The following is a 21346-nucleotide window of genomic DNA, read 5'->3' as shown; positions in this document are numbered from 1 at the left end:
ACCTGTTTGGAAAACAGGCTGCATTCGAAATAAATGCAGGTTCTCAGAAACAGGGTGTACAGCTTCCTAGGTAACTGGAAATTATGGGCCAGCTGCTAATTTTACTATTTGGAAATGTGCCTCAAGTTTTTTCCACATACTACGGTCACCAAATTTTGAGAACGTCTTATGAGACCAGTGCTAGAGGGGTCCAGGTTTCTGTTCGCATTCAGTCCCTGGAAATCTCAACCTGATTTTCTTTCAAACTCAGACTGATTTCTTTAAGACCTCATGTCTGTGGAGCCAGTCCACGTTTATGTGGCTGAGTTCGCTTTCAAATTATTGCTTTTTGAATATCTGAAGTTGACATTTATGGTTTCACTAATGTGGTTCTACAAAATACAGGTTGTGGTGTACCCATTTCATGCTTATAAACGACTTTGTCGATGCAGGGGCCACACGATAGATTTAACTATTTAAATTCAGTTTCTCAAAAATCCAGTGGAGCCCATCTCTGGTGACACTGCTTTTGAGTTTTTATCTACAGAGGCTCTGTGGCGAGGCTGCATGTATCAAGGTGGACTTGCCTTGCTCCCCACTGGCTGAAAATGCCCACCCTCGGCCGAGCTGTCTGTCTCGATGTCTGGAGCTTCAGGCAACTGTGTGTGATGATGATGCAGTCTAACCCAGAGACAAACTCTGTTTTGTGCAGGATACACTCTAAGTTTTTCCTAAGCAGTTCAGATTTCCATCCACACCTAGACTGGGGGCACTGGGGGTCACGGCCGTTGCTGTGAGGAGATCTCTGCTCATCCTGAACACGTGTGCAAGAAAGGGTCCGGATTTGGAGCTGTCAACTGTGTGTGCTGTGTGTATCGATGTCTCCCAGGAAGGCTTTGATCCAGGGGAATATATGATGGAGCTAGCCTTTTCAGACGTCCATTAGAAATACAACCATTTTTATTCAGTCTCTTTGATGTGTCCCGGTGTCTGTTCTCTACCTGTAAATTAAGTGCTGGCTGAGTGAGGACTAGATCCACATCATCCCTCGTGCCTGGGATGCCTCTTCCTCCTTCCCTTCTTCTCCTGGCCTAGCCACACCGGCCTGCTGAATAGAGCCTCATTATGGGCCCCAAAGTCCACTCTTTGCTTCAAGAACCCTGCCAAGATTGGTAGGCCCTACAATTTGGCCTAGACATTATTTCTTCTATGGTATGCTTGCTGACTCCATGTGATTCTTTATATGTGTCTTGAAGAACAAACAGATCCTTTAACAACTTTTTTCTACATGAAAACAATCAATTCCAGCAGCCCAGCCCACATGAACCACCCTACAATAACAAAGCAGAGTGCGCACGTGAAGGAGGAAAAAAAGTTTCGGTAAGGAAACAGATTTTAGTTTAAGATATCCAAGGGGTTGTAGAAACAGTGAGTAAAATCCCAATTTGAAATTTGAAAAAACAACAGTAGCATTTAAGAAGGCTCTTTCTTAGATAATGTTTCCCAATTACTTCCTGAATACCCAGGGCCAATTTTTAAATCAACCAAATAGACTCTATATGTTGACATCGGAATATACTTTTAAAAAGTGATCAGGCATAAGAGACGTGTGATTCCTGTGTTTTAGACAAAGGACAGGGATTCAAATTTTAAAAAGAACATGCTATCTAAAAGAAAGCCTTGGCTGTAATATAAACAACGTCATATTAATTGAGTAGTTGTTTATTAGGATAAGCACTATCTCAGTAACGTCAGCAATTTGGCAGGACCTTGGCCTGTGGGATCTAATGTACTTGACAATGGACTTGGGATGCTGATCGTGTCCCAGACTATGCAACAACTATAGCTGTGTTGTCCAACACGGTGGCCACATGTGGCTGTTTAAAATTCAGTCCTCACTAAATGTCCATCGACAGCTGAATGGATAAAGATGTGGTGCATATATACACCACATCTTGGAATTCCACCATGGAATATTCCACCATGGAATATTACTCAACTATAAAAAAGAATGAAATAATGCACTTTGCAGCAACATGGATGGACCTAGAGATTATCGTACTAAGTGAAGTAAGCCAGACAGAGAAAGACAAATATCATATAATATGATATCAATTATATGTGGAATCTAAAAAAAAAATAATGATACAAATGAACAAATATTTGAACAAATGAACAAATGAACAAATGAAAATGAACAAATGTATTTACAAAACAGAAATAGACTCACAGACATAGAAAACAAAGTTATGGTTACCAAAGGAAAGGGGGGGATAAACTGGGAATTTGGGATTAAAAGATACACACTACTATATATAAAAATAGATAAACAACAAGGGCCTACTGTAGAGCACAGGGAACTATATTCATTGTCTTGTAATAGCCTATAATGGAGGACAATCTGAAAAAGAATATATATACATGTATATATATATATATAACTGAATCACTTTGCTATGCACCTGAAACATTGTAAATCAACTATACTTTAAGTAAATAAATAAATAATTTTTTAATTAAAAAAATAAAATAAAATTCAGTTCCTCAGTCACACTTGTCACATTTCAAGTACTCCACAGCTACTTGTGGCTAGTGGCTACCATATTGGACAGCACACATACAGAACATTTACTTCTTCACAGACAGTTCTGTTGGATAGTGCCGTTCTATACAAAGTGAGTCAAGTCTGTCTCAATGGCAAAAAGATTATATTTAGGCGGTGTATCATGCGCCTTTAATACTTCTCGCCAAGGAAAGCTATGTGGCCATGATCTGACCTTGGAAAAGAAGAGCATTCACGATAGAAATTAAGAACTTTGATGAATGTGTAATTGAACACAATTGTTACTATGCTTATTGATTTAAACCATGATATTATCTGAGAGCAGATAATAAACCTGACCAAAGTAAAACACCTATTAAAACATGATCAACATTGCTGTATGCCTCAATTATCTTCAAATAACAGTCATATATTCAAGTTGTAGAAGTTATTTATGCTAATTGTGGAATTTTAGAAAATACAGAAAAGAATTAAAAGAATAAATAATTATACTCCAAGAGAAAAATCACTTTTTATATGTTGATGAATAGCCAACATTGCTTTAAATAGTAAGCCTAATTTTTAAATAATATTTCCTCACTTAACTTACATACTTCCTTGCTTTTTCACTGTTTTCCAACTGAAAATCAATAGAGCCATTACCTCCATATTACCACTATGAGCTGCTTAAATGGTTAAACCAGGAGAATTGTTTCTTCCTTGGAGTTTGACCAGAAGAATTTCAGCCAGGTTCTGGATTAGCTTTAACTTGATAATATCCACTTGCAAAACCAAATATATTTGTAAGAATTCACTAGTATGAATGAGGCCAAATTGCCAATTTCTCTAATGAAGCTCTGTGTGTGTATGTGTGTGTGTGTGTGTGTGTGTGTGTGTGTGTGTGTGTATGTTTGCATATGTTTTGAATGTCTGCCCCCAAAGAATGTATTTTTATGATTTGTTGTTTGTGTTTAGTACTTATGTTTAAAATATTCCTATTTTAAAGGAAAATTTCTTTTTATAGGCTTTGCTTTGTCTTTATCTCAATCTTTCATTGGTTTCCATGGAAACTGGGAAATTTTCACTCAGCCCAGATCTAGAAAATTCAAAAAATCGAGGAAATTTTTTAGTCATAATGTCAGATATATGTTGTCAGGAAAGAAACATACACACACATATATTTATTTTGTTTTTGTTTAGCTGAACATATCAACTATCTTGGTTTTGAAAGACTTTGATTATGGAGATGAGTTTATCATGGAAGCAAACAACGGTAGAGCTTTGAAATTTTTGAACTCAGTAGTTTATCTAATCTCTTTAGTTTTTAGATAACAATTCTTTGTATTGAAGAATTGTTTGATAACGAAAAGGTCTCTTAATAGTACTATACTGATCACAAAATTCATCAGTTTAGTTCTTTGGGATCAGCTTAGTTTATTTGATTTCTCATTATTATACATTACATTTGTATTTTGAATTTATTATACATGCTATCTAAGAAGGATTTGGAGAATTTTGCAAAGAAGACATATGCAAACAGATTGGTAAAGTAGAAATTTTAAAAGAAAGCAAATATGACAAAAAGAAAATAGGAACCATGCCCATTCACTATGAGAGAGTTTTTTTTTTTTATTATTAGACGGCACATTATTTAATGGACCATGTCCTCAAAAGCAGCTTCATAGCTTATACAGGTGCAGAGTTGATGTGGCAGGTTTTTAAAGCAACCTTTGTTCAAAGAAGAAAGAATGTCATTGAAGCACTAATTCAATGAAGGCAATTCTGTGAGAAGGTTAAAATGATGTAGTCTGACAAAGTACATAATCTTTGTCAGGAGCAAGACACACACGAAGAGGGGTACCAGCCCTGTATTCTGGGGCGCTGGTTGGTGGAGGTGGGGCAGAGTTGGTGCATTTGTAAATTCCAGTGCAGTATTAGTGTATAGGAAGAGAGAGGAAGATAATGAACACATTATTCCCTAGGCACTTCACCCTTACTAAACTACTGTTAGTAGTAGAGTGCCCAGTCAACGTGCAGTAAGTATTACTCAGTGATGATGGTTACTAGGTTACCTCTGATTTGGTTTTCTAGTGATCCTATAGGCATAGATGCAAAGCTTTCTTCTCCTACCTATTTGTCAAATTAAGTGTCAGCTGTTCACATTTTATTTCAACTGGCCTTCATTTGTGACTGCAAAATTACGTGTCCTGTCCTCAAGCCTCGTGTGTCATGTCAGCATCTGATGCGTGTTATTGTGAGATCTGTGAGTGCTCTGTGACACACTGTTTCCCCACGTGCTAACTACAGGAATGTTGTTGAATGGACTGTCCATTACCAACCTCATTTGTGTTTTTGTCCTTTGCTCACAAGAAGTAGAGAATCCCAGGAATTTCAATTTGGATGATGCCACATCCTTGCTCAAGTTCTTGTGGCCATATATGTCATGGTTGTACTAGGGGCCAAAACAGAACTTTAAGACAATTCTGAGAGAACAAGGCTGATACCCAGTCACCTGTAATGATGTGTGCTCATGGAGGCTTAGGATGCATGGATGATAGAAAGCCACTCTTAATCCTCAAACTCTATATTAATAATTTGGTAAGAAAAGCCCCTTGAAAAGAATATCAGCACTATTTTTAATACTTAAAGGCTGAGTTAACTAATTTGGAGCTGATTTCCTTTATATTCTGTCAAGGGGGTGGTTAGGAAAAAGTTGAGTCAGTGTCAGTAAAGTTAAAAGAAGACGAGTTAATGACTTGGATGAATCCTCTTTGGATCTGTTGGAACTAATTGTATATGAGAGTAATGTAGAAGTCAAAATGTTTCCATTTAAATATGTATATACATCTGGGTATATCCCCTAAGGTATAGAGGATTAAATTATAACGTAGGTGCTGCTGACTCTTCAGTAATTGAATAAAATTTGAACAGCTAGTTGTTAATATCTCTATGCTCAGGTATCCTACAGTCTTTTGTGAAATAGGTGTGTAAGTTCTTTTATGCAGTGTCACAGCAGCTCAATTTACCATTCAGTTACACCAACGTTGCTGCTTAATAGGCTGCTCGAATTTGTCTTTCTAGTGTTGGATTCTGATAGCTCTTGCTAAATACAGATAAGAGCGAAGTGTTCTTTGTTCCTTTTTTTTTTTTTTCGTTCAATTGTTTCTCTTCTAAATGTATTTTCAAATTTATTACAGAAGAAAAGCAATGGGGCACCAAATGGATTTTATGCGGAAATTGATTGGGAAAGATACGTGAGTATCAGAAGATTGTTTGTCTTTATAAATATTTCAGAATGTGAAAACGAGTCGAGGCATTCTTGTATTTAAAATAGGACACAGAAATAAGTGAAACATCTCATTAGGAAGTGCCGGCACAGTTAGCATGGTATAGCCGTTAAGAGCACTAGAGTCTACTAGACCTGGGTTCAAGACCTGGCCCCTCCATATATCACCTATGTGTGGCTTTGGTTATTTGCTGGCCAGCAAAAGTGAAGTCAGTAGTTATTTTATAGCACTGTTGCGAGGATTCATTGAGCTAATTATCTACAGAATATTTCAGTAGCCTGCCTAGCCTGTAATATGTGTTCAAAAAATGCTTTTAAAAATATTAACTCCAGATGTTTCAGTCCTGGTTATATTTCTAAGCAGCTTTGAGTATTGGGCCTTGATTTCATAATGTCCTAGTCCATTCAGGTGGCTCCAACAAAAATACTAAGAATTGAATGGCTTGTAAACAGCAGACATTTATTTCTAACCGTTCTGGAACCTGGAAGTCCAAGATCATGGTAGCAGCAGATTTGGTGTCTGGTTGAGTGTCCACTTTCTAGTTCATAGGAGGCACCTTCTAGCTGTAACCTCACTGGGGTCTTTTTTTTATAAGGTCACTAACCCCAACCATGAGGACTCCTGCCTCGTGACCTAATCACCTCCAAAGGCCCCACCTCCTAATACCATCACCTTGGGGCTTGGATTTCAACATATAAGTTTGGGGGGAATACAAACCTTCATACCATAGCTCATGATAATTATTATAGCCTCGTGGTACAGATTTTTCGCAGGTCAAATGACAATCACTTGTTGCTTCTCAAGGAGCGAAGGTGAATCCCAGCTGAGACGTAAACTCTCCTCATAATTCCCCCAGAAAGCAATTAACCTCATCACCACACACTTCACCAACCACAACAGAATGGACACAATGGCTCTTAGATTTCTAATCATAGAAAACGTGTAGACCATATTCACATCCAAAATCATTTCTATTGCATAGTAAGTGCCCAAATTCACAATCCCTACAAAATGCCTTTGTACTTATACCTTAGGTGACCGTCTGGCCCAGCCTCCCCTTTCATAAGAATTAAGCTTGATGTTAATGCTTTTGCACATTTGTTAATAAGAAGAATTTCATTTTTATAGTAACTACCACCATTTATAATATTATATGCTACTGAATTCTTACCACCTTAGAAGGTAAATACTACATTATCTGCATTTTAGAGAAAAGAAAACTGAAGCTCAGAAAGGGTAAATTCTTCACGCCACCCGTGCAGTCCAAAACATGTCATTCTGTCAACCTCATTACCTGGTCCTCTCTTATATTTGTTTCCCAGGATTGAGATCTTTTGATATTTTTAGCAGTTTAATTCCCTAGATCTATGATAGCCCTTATGTTATCCTACACCCAGATTGTTCACAAATAATGTTATAAGGGAAGTTACTAAAGATATTAAGGAAGGATGATTTCTTTTCTCAAAATTAACACTTTTTCACCCAGAAAGATTTTTGTTATGTTTTGTAGAATTCTTTAATACACAGGAATGGGATACTCTAAGCAAACAAGAAGCATGATAATTAAAATACGAAATTACTCATCAAGTACTTCTGCTACCCCATCTAAACTCTAAACCCTAGTGCTGTCCCTGTCAACATGTAAGTGTTTAAATGAAGCAGAATTTCCCTCGAATTTGCTTAGTCCTAAAAAATACTTGGGTCACAGGAATTGTGTTTGTAATTATACACTAGACTCCACTTTCTCTAAGTAATAATAAAGGTTTTATTCTTAATAGATTATATCATCGTGTTTTTGGCAAGGAAGGCCTAGGGAAGGATGTGGCCTTCAGGCAAAGCCCTAAAGTTTAAGTAGGGTTTAACTGACTGCACATTTGAGGGAGGAGACTTCCAGGCAGGGAGAAGGACATTTATGAGGACCCTGAAGTGGGAAAGAGCTTGCAGCAATCAAATCATAAACATTAATAATGGGAAGAAGGCCTTGTGAGAATCAGGCAGGGCCTTGTGGGCTACACAGTGGTGCTGACTATTATTCTAAGTGCAGTGAGAAGCCAGGGACAGGTTTTTAGCAGGAAAGTAACCTTAATACACTTGCATTTTAAAAGTAGCTTTGAGTACTGAAAGGACAGAGGGAGAAAATAAATGCCCAATAAATGGCAGCTTTTCCATGGCGTTCAGGCCCTCTTCTCTCTCCATGGTCATGGTATGTCTTTTGCTTCAGTGACTCCAAAATCTCTCTCTCCAGCTCTGTCTTCTTTACCTCCAGGCCTATGACCTCAACTTCAAGAGGCTGCCCTTGAACTCTGTACCCTTTTCCTCTCTCAGGCATAGAGTTGAGCCTCAAAATACCTGGGATCAAGGCCCAGGTCTACCATTTGCTGGGTGTGTTTCCTTGAGAAATGGCATCTAATTCCTCTTAGTTTCCTCCTTGGTGAATGGGATAATTCTTTCTGCATATGATTGTTATGAAGGGTCAGTAAAATAAAGCGTGGGTCACAGTACTTATCATATAATAGGAACTAAAATATGATAACTCTAATCTCAGTCATGCAAACTATCTTTTATCTTTCCTGTCTTTTTCCTAAAAATGTTACTTGCCTTCTGTTAGAATGAGTTCAGCCAGGAGTACTCCCGGATTTGAGGATAGCAATCTTGGAGTCTTCTTGAACCTTCCATCTTCTTTTTCTCCTATGACCGGTCTGTTACTAAGAACTAACAATTTGTCCTTCCAAATGTCCTTGATTCATCCCTTCCCACCACCAACAACTTGGTCGTTTACTTAGCACATCTCACCTGAATTGACGCAAGCATCTTGAATTAGTTTTCCTTTCTCCAGTTTCTTCTGTCCCCAATATATCCTGAAGCATATTTCCGACACCTTAAGATTCTGCTTGCAGCGTGTCCTACCTTAATTGAGAAGCTGCAGTAGCCATATCAAGTCCAGACTCTTCCCCCAGCATGTTGCCCCCCAGCCCCCAGCCGTGGTCTCCCACCATACAGCTTCCTTTCCAGTCCTGTCATTGTCACCCTTGCCTCTCCCTTTCCCCACGGGAATCATACTGTCCATTCCTGCCTTGGTGTCTCGGTACAGTCTCTTCCTCACCACTGACTCCCCTCTCCTCTCCATCTGGCCCGAAAGGCACACACAGACTCCCTAATTCTCCCAAACCTCACAAATTTCCTCTCCTTTCAAACTCCTATCACTGATGTTTCGTGTTTCGCATTTTTTTGAACTTTTGCTCACCAAAATACAGACGAAAGATAATTTGCATTTTGTATCCCTGCCATGTTGCTCAGCATAGCCTTTGGCTTACAGGAAATGCATGATAAATTCTGTTTGAATGTTTTCTTTCATTGACAGTTGATTCCTAGTTTATTTTCCCAATAGGAAGACTCTCCAAATATCCGTGAGTAAATATCTAAACATATAGGGCCCAGCACTCACCTCCAAAACAAGAGACAAGTCTATATCCTTAACTGGAAGACTCTTGAAGGAAAATGAATAATTCCTTTATCATTGTCAGGATAGTAATTGCTTAATGTGCACTTGTATTTTATAGAACTCGCCTGAGCTGGATGAAGAAGGCTACAGCATCAGACCTGAGGAACCCGGCTATATCCTTTCTTTATATTTTCATTTTCATTTTCATTTGCTCTCAGCAGGGTGATAAATTTTGTATTGAAAAGGTGCCGAAACCTAAGTTTCTCAAGTCCTGTTGTCCCTCGTATTAGAGATGAATAAACAGCACAGAGAACAGTCTGATCACTAACAAGCAGACATTTTGCCTTGCTCTATTCATAGAAAAGAGAGAGAGAGGAGAAAGAGAAAAATTGTGCTGAAAAACAGTTGTACAAATTGTGGGTACTGGGTTGTCTGCTGAAATCTGATATGACAACGCCACTAATGGTGGCTGGAAAATAGCTCTGATTTGTGCTTTGCCTGCAAACCGTCTCTGGTCAGAGCAGGTCACACTCCGAAGCAGTTAAAGTCATCACAAATCGTCTGTAGAGTGGCCTTCCTGTCTCCACAGTAAGAGGAAGTTCCCGTGGGGCTGTCACTGTGTGTGCTGAGTGTGACACAAATGGCCAACTATGTAACCATTGCTCCTTGAAATTCACCATCCTTAATCCTGCTCCAAGGAAAGGTGAATAAATTGTAACTCTTTCCTGCTTTACCCTTTGATTTTTGTTTGTTTTGCTTTGATTTTCTACCATCTAAGGATACTTCTGCTGCCTCAATGTGCAATCACTCATGTCTTCTACTCATCATTGCCTCCCAGTAGAAAAGAAGAGTTACGTATCTTTAACTGTGTTTTACCTACCAAAGGAAAGCACTTTTATTCTTCAAGCGAATCGGAAGAGGAAGAAGAATCACACAAGAAGTTTAATATCAAGATTAAGCCATTGCAAGCTAAAGACATCCTTAAGAACGCTGCAACTGTAGATGAACTGAAGGCATCAATAGGCAACATTGCACTTTCCCCATCACCAGTGGTGAGTGGTTTTTATTTCAAGCTTTGGTGAGGTTGGACAGAGATCTGTGCTCTGCCCATACACGTTAAGTAGATCAGAAACTTAAACTGAAGGCTGCATATGGTCACCATTTTATGAAGTCTATAAACCTGAAACAGCTCGTTCTAGCCATGGAAAGTTATGCTCATTTTATATTGCAGTTTCTGTGCTTTTCAAAATGGTAAAAATGCACGGGATCACATTTCTTTTTGACGTTTTCCTGCAAGCATTTTTCAAAGAAGGAAAAAATAACATAAAGATTATCCAGCCTTACTCCTGAAACAATTAAAAACAATATGAAGTTTACAAATTTACTAACAGCGAGTTTTAAAAACACATCTTAATGTCGTCTTTTATGATATAACACATAAAAACTCATGGAAAGAAAACCAAGAAAATTGCTTTTTTTTAGGAAAATAAAAACCCTTTTCATTGCTAATGCTTCAAAAAGAAATATTAATCTAACATCATAGATCATAGTCTAAAAAGATATTAAAACTCATAAGCTTCATTATATTTTATTATCAAATTGTCTTAAATAATCTCATCATTTAGGCACCTCAGATACAGGTATGCCTTATTTATATTAATCAAATTCGTATTTCTCTACAAGTTGTACTTCCTTCTCCAATTCTCATCTACTAAATTTCTCTAATTGCTCCATTCTGAGTTCCAACATTTACAGTGTTTTCTCTGTAGTACTTGATAAATGCTGCAATTGTTTTCTAAAAATAGCTGTGAAGAGCAGATGAAGGCCCTCATACTAGGAGCTAATATGTTCTTGGCTTCTTGGCATCTTCTTTAGAGAAATGTGCTCTCCCTGCAGCATTTCCCATGAACGAGGTAGTTAAGAAATGCTGAACCATTTTTGAGATGCTTCTGGAATATCTCGACTAACCTTCCTAAAGGAGTTGTAATCACCCATCCTTTGGGAATAAATGTTTGCCTGCCTGGGAGGAATAAAGTCTATAAAGATGCCTTCTTTAGTGCTTAGTGCTTAGTGCTTATAATGGCCTTTACCACTACGGTTAGAGTCAACTAACATGATTTCTAATAGTAGTCAACCACAGCAAATGATATTTCAGGTAATTTTTAATCATATACCCACTTGCCATCTTAAGATGTTTTCTTGAAAAGGGAGGCATAACATGTATTAGTTTTCTTTCCCTTCTGCCATGGAGGGTACAGATTTTAAATTCACATGTTGGTCTACAATACAGGTGATTTCTAGTAATTGGGGCATTTTAACTGTACACACTTTCACTTTTCAGTTAACATCTTCCAAGTCGTTTTTTACTTACTAAATCATTTTTTATCAATTGTAAAAGTTTATTTCAATGCCTGAAACCAGTTTATATCCACTTCTCTATAGAGTGTAATAAACTTAGTGGTCATTTGAAAGCTACCAGGATAAGTGTAAGAAGGCAAGTTCATGGGATTCAGTGAACACATTTCTTTGAAAGAAAACTTATTAGAACGATCCCAGACACGTGGGATATATTTGCTGAAAGCTAGTTGAATCTTGGAAAGGAAAAGTCCCTTCTATCAAAACGAATATGCCTGCCCAAATCATTCCTCCAACCAGATAATGAGGGTACAGCAAGGAGAGTGGTTGTCACTCTGAGCTCTTCCCAACACCAGTTTTTAAAGTGATATATTGACATGATGTGGCTGAGACTGACAAAAAGATGTTAGGGAAACAATGTTAAAACTAGATGGAGACACCCAGAGAAGTAATCCCAGGGTTAGGCAATTCCTGCAGACCTGCAGCCCCACAAACCAAGGGATCCCCCCCCACTACTGCCTCCACACTCCCAGCTGGTTCCCTCTAATGTGGGAACCTGGCTGTCTCATTACTATGATTCCCAAAGAGTTGTGATTTTTGACATTTACTGTAAGAAAATGAGCTGTGATTGCTGCTTTAGGGAAAGGTAAGCACGTTTCTGGATAAACATAAGTGTAAAGAGAGATTGGACTGAAAACATATTCTTGGCTTTAGAATCCATACCCTCTTCTAGATAACCCATAACCAAATATAGGTATATTTCACAGATGACATAGGTAGAACTTTATCTCCAGAACTGGATAAATAGAAATAACCTTCTGAAATCCAGTTAGTGCCATGATAAAAATGAGGAATGCTTTGTACAGCTTTAGATGTTTCCAGCCAAGCAATCACGCGTTCACACATCTACACTTAATTCAGGTACAAAAAGAGAAATAGGACCTACACCAGTTAATGATATATCAGAATATTTCATTTAGGCTATGGTTCTTATGCTACAAAAGCATCAATTGTTACACTACTAGAAATAAAGAAAATTCCAAATGGTAAGCTACTCATAACAATGTCTTATGTTGAATTTCTGATTTCTATTTCTTTTGAAGAATTTTAAGATAAAGTTGTGTTTCACTTGTTCTTTTCATCTATCTGTGAATATGTATTAATGAATTGTAACCCATTTGATATCTCTTATCATGAATTGATTTTCATTTTATTTGGGTAGCTTTCCTGTATACACATCATGGTCAAATGATTCGATAAATGAATGAAATGAATGAATGGATGGATGAATGTGTCATATATGTCTATGTGTATATACAGTATAAACAAACCTATCTGAAAATTACTCCTCCCCAAAACAAAGCTTCAGCAACATAGAAAATCAGGGTTTTAACTGCTGGCAAAAATCCTACTCTACAGACAAATAAACATAATTCCAGTCCAGATCTCACCTGGGCCCTTGATTTTTATATAGAAATCAAGTATAGTATGGGCCAGGACAAGGCCAATCACCAAAAAAGAAGACAGGAGGATGCAGAGGTCAACTCACAGGCAAAATATGTTAATTTCTATTCTTATCATGCTGTGGTCTCCTAGTAAGATATCATGCTGATATGGTAAAGAAGGAAAATCACCCAGGTTTTAGTTGTTGATTTGGGATCTGTATGAGTTAGAGTATTGGTAGAGCTGCTTTAACAGAAACCAAAATAGTCATGGCTTTAAAAGAATGGAAGGTTTATTTCTATCCCACAAAAGAGTCAAAGCTGGTAGGCAGTCCAGATGGGTAATAGAGTCTTGCTCCAGGGGTCATTCAAGAACCCAGGAACTTTCTGTATTATTGCTCTACCTTTTCAAGGATGCTTGGTGCCTTACCACCATGAAACACCTCCATGTTCCAGCCTTGGGATGGAGGAAAGAGAAAATAAAAGGCAAGTGGTTTCTTTTAAGTGTTTAATTCAGAAGTTGTACCCATCACTGCCCCCCAGATCCCATTGGCCATAATTTAGTCATATGGCCATATTAGCTGGAAGGGAGTCTGGGAAATGTAGTCTTTGGCTGGATACACATATAACCAGCTAAAATTCAGGGTTCTGTTACTAAAAGATAAAGGAGTGAATGGATATTGGTAGATATTGACACAGTTTCTGTGCCACTATATCTTAAATAATCTCAGATAAATTTGGGGAGTGATTGGAAAATGGGATTTCCCCCCATCTATCTTAAAATTATTCCCAGAACCTATTGAAACTAGGAAGTTTCCTTTTAGAGAATTCTAATCACTAATTTCTAAATACCAGTTATGTTATGCTATGTGCTAACCAGCAGAAGGATGAAAAGAAACAAATTTAAATAAAATACCAACTTATTTGGTTGATAGAGACGCCTCCAACAGTAATAGTGCTCCTTCTGTCTTACAAAGTTCACTGCTTTTTGAGGAAGGCTGTTTCATTGTTGAAAGAAATTTATTAAACCCAAATGCTGTCTCTGTGTAACTTTTGTTCATGGTATAGTTGTGCTCTTTGGAGGATGAAAAAAGGACAGAGTCCCTCCTTTTCTCAACAGGTTTTCCGTGCAGCATGCTGACTCCAACTCCAAGTTTAGTGTGCAGGATGTTGGGCTCAATACCTGTGGGGTAGGTTGGGGAGAGGGAGAAGTTAAGCTGTTTTGCACATCCAACAACAGCGTAAGCTAATCACATGGGGAACTTGTGAGCTAGAATGACCCTTCCGGGTTGTCCTGGGTTTAGCTGAGATCGATAACCTTTATACTGCTAGTGCTCCAATATGGGCAGGCTAAGAAGGGGCACGACCTTCGCCAATGTGGCTCTCTGCAGCTGAGTCAGATCCAGAAGTGTTGACAGTTGAAGGCTGTCTGCCAACAGCACTCCTAATAGCTGTGGGAGAAACCCTTCTGAAGACAAATCTGCATGGCACATTTTGGCACCTCTTGTTACCACATTCTTTTCCAAGTGCTTTCTGGCCATTTGTATAAATAATTTCTTCTAGAATCTTGGGTTAATAGGAGGTAGCCACATAATAATACCCAGGTCTGCCATGTTCTACCTGTGTAACCTTAGATAAGCCCCATAATTCTTCTGAGCTTCTATTTCCTTTTCTGTAAAGTGAGGATAATAATGGTCCTTATGGAATTTTTCTGTAGATTATGGCTGGTCTCTGGCAGGATCAAATCTTCTTTGATTTTTTGTTCCCTGTGCTTAGCACAGTAAATGGCACGCATTGGGCATACAGATAGTTATTCAATAAATGAGTGAATGAAGAAAGCACACAGAATATCCTAGTAACAGTACCTGATGCGTACATAGTACCTTGCAGTTGTTTGTTTCTTTATTACTGGTTGTATTGTTCAGGGTTCTCCAGAGAAACAGAACTAACAGGATATATGTATGTATGTGTATAGATAGATGAGAGAGAGAGAGAGAGATGATAGATGATAGATTTATTATAAGAAATTGGCTTCACGTGATTATGGAGGCTGAGAAGTCCCACAACATGCTGTCCACAAACTAGAGACCCAGGAAACCTGGTGGAATAATTCAATCTGAGCCTCAAGCCTGAGAGCCAGAAGACTTGATGGTGCAAATTCCAGTCTGAGGGCAGAAGATGACAAGGTGTGTCCCAGCACAAACAATGAGGCAGAAAAGGGGAGTGAATTCCTCCTTCTTCCACCTCTTTTCTATTCAGACCCTCAATAGATTAGATAATGCTGACCCACATAGGGGAGGGTCACCAGTTCAAACGCTAATCTTATGTGGAAACACCCTCACAACACACTCAGAAATAATGTTTAATCTGGGTACCTGATAGCCAATCAAGTTGACACATAAAATTAACCATCACACTAGTATGTATGTAGGTATGTATGTATGTATATATGTATTTATCTGTATTTGTATATACGTATTTTTTAATCTAACTCTTGACCCTTTATTGAGAGTCATGGCTTTGCTCCCCCATTTCTAGTCCCCTGCCCTAAAAGCATTCTGTCTTGTCATATCCTGGATTATAATGTATCTGTATCTCAAGTCTTGAATTCAGTTAAAGAGGTTTGGGCAGTCTCTTGCCTATCTTAGACTTTAATTTTGAACCAAATCTCCACCTTTTAGAGGAACTACTTTTAAATCAATTTTTTCCATACTAGACATTTGTGATTGATATTTCTTTAAACACAAATAGAAACTTTGTACTTAACCCCTGAAGGACCTAGCATACAGTGCCAGCTTATCTTACAGGAAAGATATTGGAATCTGATACACCTGAACTCAACCTCTTGCAAACTTAGGCAAGTTTCTTAAACCTATTTGAGTCTCAGTTTCTTCACGTCTAAAATGGGAATAAATGAACACCTACCTTACACGGTAGTCCATCTCTTTCTGCTAATAAAATATAAAGATCTTTCCTTTAAAGGAGAAGATAGAAGCAGAGATATGAGATAAAGAGTTCTGCTATCTGCTTCCCTTGGTACCACACTCCTTACATTCAGGGTAGAAGCAAACCTCTATTATATCTTCCACAAGTGGTTTTGTCCTTAAAAAGTAAAAATTTCTCAAAGGGGCTAAATAAATTAATGGGTGCAAGATTGGACTATAAAGAAATATGCCCTTATAAAAACAACAAAATGAAAATTCAATACACAGTGGAATACCATTAATTCCCTTTAAGATAATTTGAGGGAGATACAAATAGACACTTATTCCAATGATGTCACAATTACTCAAACAACTGGGCCCTGCCTCTTCCCTGGGGTTGCTTTGCGCAAGTTACAAAACCTGAGTCATGGTTTCTTCATTAGTAGGTGAAGGTAACTCCCGTACCTACTTCACAGGGCTATTGTAAGGGTGGCATGAGTTAATATAGAAAGCACTCAGATGCTACATTCAGGGGTTATTTGATTGTTCTTGTTAGAATTGTCTGCAGAGCCTGGGGCATATTTTTAAGAATATCATTAATGGTGATAAATCAGGAAACCCAAATGACCAAAAGTCATTTAGAGCCAAGACCAGTAATTACTCTGAGTATCAAACTGGGAAAATGTGTTAATAAAATAACTTATTTTGTGATGCCTGTGGATTGGTTTTGAAGCTCATTCCAGAAGCATTCCTGTTTTCGCATTCCTAATTTTGTTTTAACAAAATCCCTTGAATAAATGTGGTGCTTCTTCAGGAGACCGTACTGAAGGCTAGCATTCCCAATGGGATCCTACATTGTGCATCCCCACCAAATTTATTTCATGGAGAAATGACATCATTTTCCAGCCCTCTTCGAATCAATTCACCAAATATTTGGTAAGCACCTTCTACGTAGCAGGCACTGAGAGCTAGCATCAGAAATATTGGACACACTTTGTACAACCTTCGTGCTAACTAACTACAAGCTTATCAGAAAACAATGTATAGCTGATGTCACAAACAGCACACAGAGGTTGAACTTCCCCTTGTGGTCCAAACACCTGCCTGTCTTCACTCAGTCCTGATTGAATATGTGGACCTTCCCCTTTCAGCTTCCCCTCTGGCCTCCATTTCACAGTCTCCTGACTTCCTCACCCCTCTCAGGATCTCAGAGGTAGACATCCCCGTTTCTTCCAGAACCCACAGGGACACATCTTCAGCGACGTGCTTTGCTCACTAGGTACTTTGAATCCTGTGGCTCTCATAGCTTTCCTGGAATTGAAAAGACAGATGCTATATTTTAATTCTTGGTGCAATATCATCTTTTCCTTGTGTCATGAGCTGCCGTTGATTCCTTTACTTTTGTTCTTTGGTGAGTCGAGGATCACTGATGACTCACCTTGAGAAGTTGTCCTTAATTAGAATCATTTAGTTCTATACTGATTACAAATTTTTGCTCTGGGATAAGTCAGAACTAAGTTTGCATTCTGTCTCTGCACTCATTATGCACATGATCCTGGGTAAGTTACTTAAACCTTTAAGCCCCAGTCAAGGCTTAATCAGGTGTAAAATCATTTTAATAATACTATTCACCTCATAGGATCCTTATAAAAATTAAGGAAGTAGTGCATGTAAAGTACTTAGTACTTTGTAAGTATATTTATGTAAGGCCCAAAGGAGTTGCTTAGTAAATGATAGCTATTTTTAATCAGAACAGTGGAGTGTGTCTCATGGTGACTACTCATAAACATCCTTAAGGCCAGAGACCACTTAGAGAACTTATGATGGCGATGGCGTTGCTGGTTGGCAGCTATGAAAATTTGCTTACTGATTGTGTTTCAGTTGCTTCACATATGTTAATTCGTTTATCCTCACAACCACCCTATGAGATAGGTACTATTATTACCCTCATTTTACAGATGAGAAAACTGAGGCATAGAAGAATTAATTAACTCACCCAAAATGTCACAGCTAGTAAGTGAAGTTGCTGAGATTTAAACTCAGAAGTTCTGGTTTCCAATTCAGAACTCTTACCCACTATATTATACTACTTTTGATGAAAGCTACTGTTTCTCTTTCCAGAGGAAAAAATTAAAATTTCATTAACTCATACAAAACATTTTACAAATAATTTCTGATTACTCACAAACCCTTTGAAGGCTATCACTATAATGGTGCCTAAAGAGCCCATGTCACTCTACATACAGTCTCTCCTGGGTTCCACGTGACAAGAGAGCAAGGCTGAGCTGATAGGTCAGTCAGGCTTAATGGCTGCTGTGTCACCTTTGTTTTAAATGTTAAAGAAAGACACCTTATTTTTATATGACATATATTTCAGTTCCCCTAATCAATCAATCAGCAAGCATTTTTTTATATCGATGGTTCATTATGATAATGGTTCATGTTTTACAAAAGCTGTCATGATCAGAAAGATGTAATGAGCCAGCTACACTGTTAAGTAGGCAGGGAGATGGTGCTCACCTTATTTTACAGAAGACATCAACTCCGAAAGATCAAGAGGCAGCTGAAGTTTCGAGGGCCAGGACTTGAACTCCAGCATCTGCCTCCTTTCTGCCAAGTTAAAAACACAGTATATTTTCTCATCTACATTGAATCAGAGTCTGTGATTCAATTATTTTTAAATTCCTCTCAACTTTAATACTCTGCTGTGCATATTCTGGCCCAAGAATCTCTGTGGGAAGTGGTCTGTTTTAGGAGCAGGTTGATGATATAGCAAGGGGACCAAGAAAGAGAGCACTTCTTGAAGCCCATTGGTTATGTAGAGAGAACACAGGCTTTTGAGTCTGTATCTTATTATCTCTCTGTCCATGGGCAAGCTCCTTAACTCAGCATCTCAGTTCCCAAGTCTGTAAAATGGGAACAGTAATGCCTACCTTCTCAGGACTGATGTAAAGATGACATGAGATAACGTTGCAAAATGCCCACTTCGGTGCCTACCACCTAGGAAGGGGCTCTATAAGTATCGGTTCCCTTTTCAGCTCCATTTCTCTCTTCCTTAAGTTCAGAGACTTGTGGGAGGAAGAAAGAGAATAAAAATAGCGAGGGAGGACTTGAGCAAAGTCAAGGAGAAGAGGGCTGATAGAAATGATGAGCGAGTAGGAGTTGACCTAGCCTGGCATGTGTGCTAGTGCCTCCTCTCTTTCCCCTGCAAACTTCAGTGATACAAGGAATTAAAGAATTTGACATGGAGTTATGAAGGGGCAATTAGTTTAATCTTGTTCCTGGAGATTTGCCATCCACAACGGAGTTATTTAATCAAAAAATCTGGGGAGGGGGGGATAGCTTTTAATTGAGGACAGTCTGGTGCTGTTTGCCTATTCCAGGTGGCCCCCCCACCCCCAAATTAGCCTGCCAGCGAGCAAAATCCCTGAATTTGCTGCTGCTTGGTAACACCACACCCTTTCCTGTCCTCACTTGGGCAGAAGGTTCAGCACCCCACTGAGTTCAGGAAAAACAAAGAGTCATCGGTGGGGGAGGAGAGATCCAGTCTCCTACACACTGGCATTCGCTCCTGGTAGAAACTCTGCACGGTGCAAGGGGAGGGTAAAGATTGCATGCATTCTGATGCTAAGCGCTTAGCCCAGACCTCCAGTGCAAAGAGTTGGAGGGGAGAGGCTCAGCTTGGGTTCAACGCATCAAACATGATTTGGGTTGGGATTGGATCAGGGATGTCAAGCGTGAAGCATATAAACTGCCACTCCCCTTCCAAACCCTCAGCAGACATTGCGACTAGATCCCACATCCCAGATGTAGTCTGAGAAGCCCCCTCTAGACAGAGCTGCAAGCAGCCTGGCCAAAATCATCTAGAGTTGGCACATGAGATGTATCTCTTTTTTTCCAGGCCTTATAGAGAAGGATAGATGGGGAGATGGGTGGGATCTTCCTTTTTCAAAATATATTCTTCTCTTTCCTGCATTATAGTAAGCCATGAGACTTATTCGCAGAAGAATTTGTTTCATATCTGATATGTGTATGTTCTTTCCTTCATTACTAACTAGTTTTTCTTAGGGAATTCTCTGTTGCTTCCATTCCCTGACATTTAAAATTAAAATATCATTTTTCCAAACCCTTATGCCCAGCCTACGATGGTAAGAAGAAATCCCTGAGCTGTTGTATGTTTTGATCTCCTTGAAAATGAGCAAAATATTAATTCAATCTGGATTGCCTCTGTTATTATTTCTCCAACTAATATTGGTTGTACCCTCTGAATACCTGGTATTTTGCTTCCCTTTGTGAGATGTAAGAGTTAGAGTTTCCTTGCATAACTGCAGATTCTTCATTGTGTTCTTCTATCTCAGACAACCTAATCTGATTGGGGGTTCCAGAAACATGAACACCAGGGTTGGAGACCTTAACCCTCAATTTCTGTTACCAACTTAAAATCTAATTGTATGAAACAATAGACTCACAATATTGACACACATAAAAATGTTAGGATGTCCTCAACCAGAGGTAGCAAATTCTTGAATTATATGCTTTTAATCTTTTAATTACAATGCTAACTATAATCAAAAAGGCTAATTTTTCTATCTTTAAGGTCTTATGCCTTGATTGTGTTAGTCCTACCAGTGTAGAGTTGAATTTAAAACCATTTTTATTAGCTAATGGTGTATTTGGGGTAGAATGGGCCCTGTAAAGAAGCAATCATTTTGGAAAATAAGTTTGTAACAGAAACATAACTTGTGAACAATTCAGCAAATGTTGGGTTATTGACAACTCATCCCGCACCCAGAAGTTATAGGTTCTTACTCCTGCCTTAATGGGGCCTTTCCTCTAGAGTCTAGGACATTGAATGGCATGTAATAGGTACTTAGAAAATACTTGTCGGCTGGGAATTCCTTGGCGGTCCAGTAGGCACTTTCACTGCCAGGGCCCCGGTTCAATTCCTGGTTGGGGAGCTAAGATCTCACAAACCACGCGGTGCAGCCAAAAACAAAACAAAACAAAACAAAACAAAATTTGTTGGTTGATTGAACAGAAGGATGCTCTTCACTGTGGGAAATATACGGAACTTGGTGTTTCACTGGGATATAAGGCAACTTATATCCCTCGCATTATTTTATAAAGAGAGAAAATTTTTTATTGTTTCCCCTTCAGTTCAACCAAGTTTTTCTTCATTATCAGATGGATGATCAGTATGAACAATAACTGTTCTTCTCTTATAGGAGCTACCTGTAGGTTCTTTTCTAAAGTTTGTTAATGTGTCCTTTTCTGTGGCTGCCGGTTTTTTGTCAGAATTCTCTTCCCCTAATCCCATACATCTTAATGAGATGTCTGTTTTCTCAGCTCAGATTTCAGTCACTTAGTGTCCATGA

General features: G+C 38.6%; 1 protein-coding gene across 22 annotated transcripts in view; it reads left to right on the top strand.

Annotated features, from left to right (window-relative positions):
• Nucleotides 1–21346, top strand: part of SGIP1 (SH3GL interacting endocytic adaptor 1) — a 215576-nt gene that overhangs the window by 109003 nt on the left and 85227 nt on the right. For 12 of the 22 annotated variants that reach the window (XM_082356841.1, XM_082356843.1, XM_082356832.1 and 9 more), the window contains 4 exons: nt 1288–1359; nt 5719–5775; nt 9369–9423; nt 10127–10302. In XM_082356841.1, the coding sequence (XP_082212967.1) occupies nt 1288–1359; nt 5719–5775; nt 9369–9423; nt 10127–10302 (360 nt within the window). Of the gene's footprint in view, nt 1–1235; nt 1360–5718; nt 5776–9368; nt 9424–10126; nt 10303–21346 lie in introns of all 22 variants that reach the window. The other 10 variants (XM_082356844.1, XM_082356842.1, XM_082356853.1 and 7 more) reach the window with 3 other exon arrangements.

Source organism: Balaenoptera borealis, assembly GCF_965194805.1.
Source record: "Balaenoptera borealis genome assembly, chromosome: 1".
Lineage (NCBI taxonomy): Eukaryota > Metazoa > Chordata > Mammalia > Artiodactyla > Balaenopteridae > Balaenoptera > Balaenoptera borealis.
The sequence above is the reverse complement of the archived record's forward strand: the minus strand, read 5'-3'. Positions and strand labels throughout refer to the sequence as shown.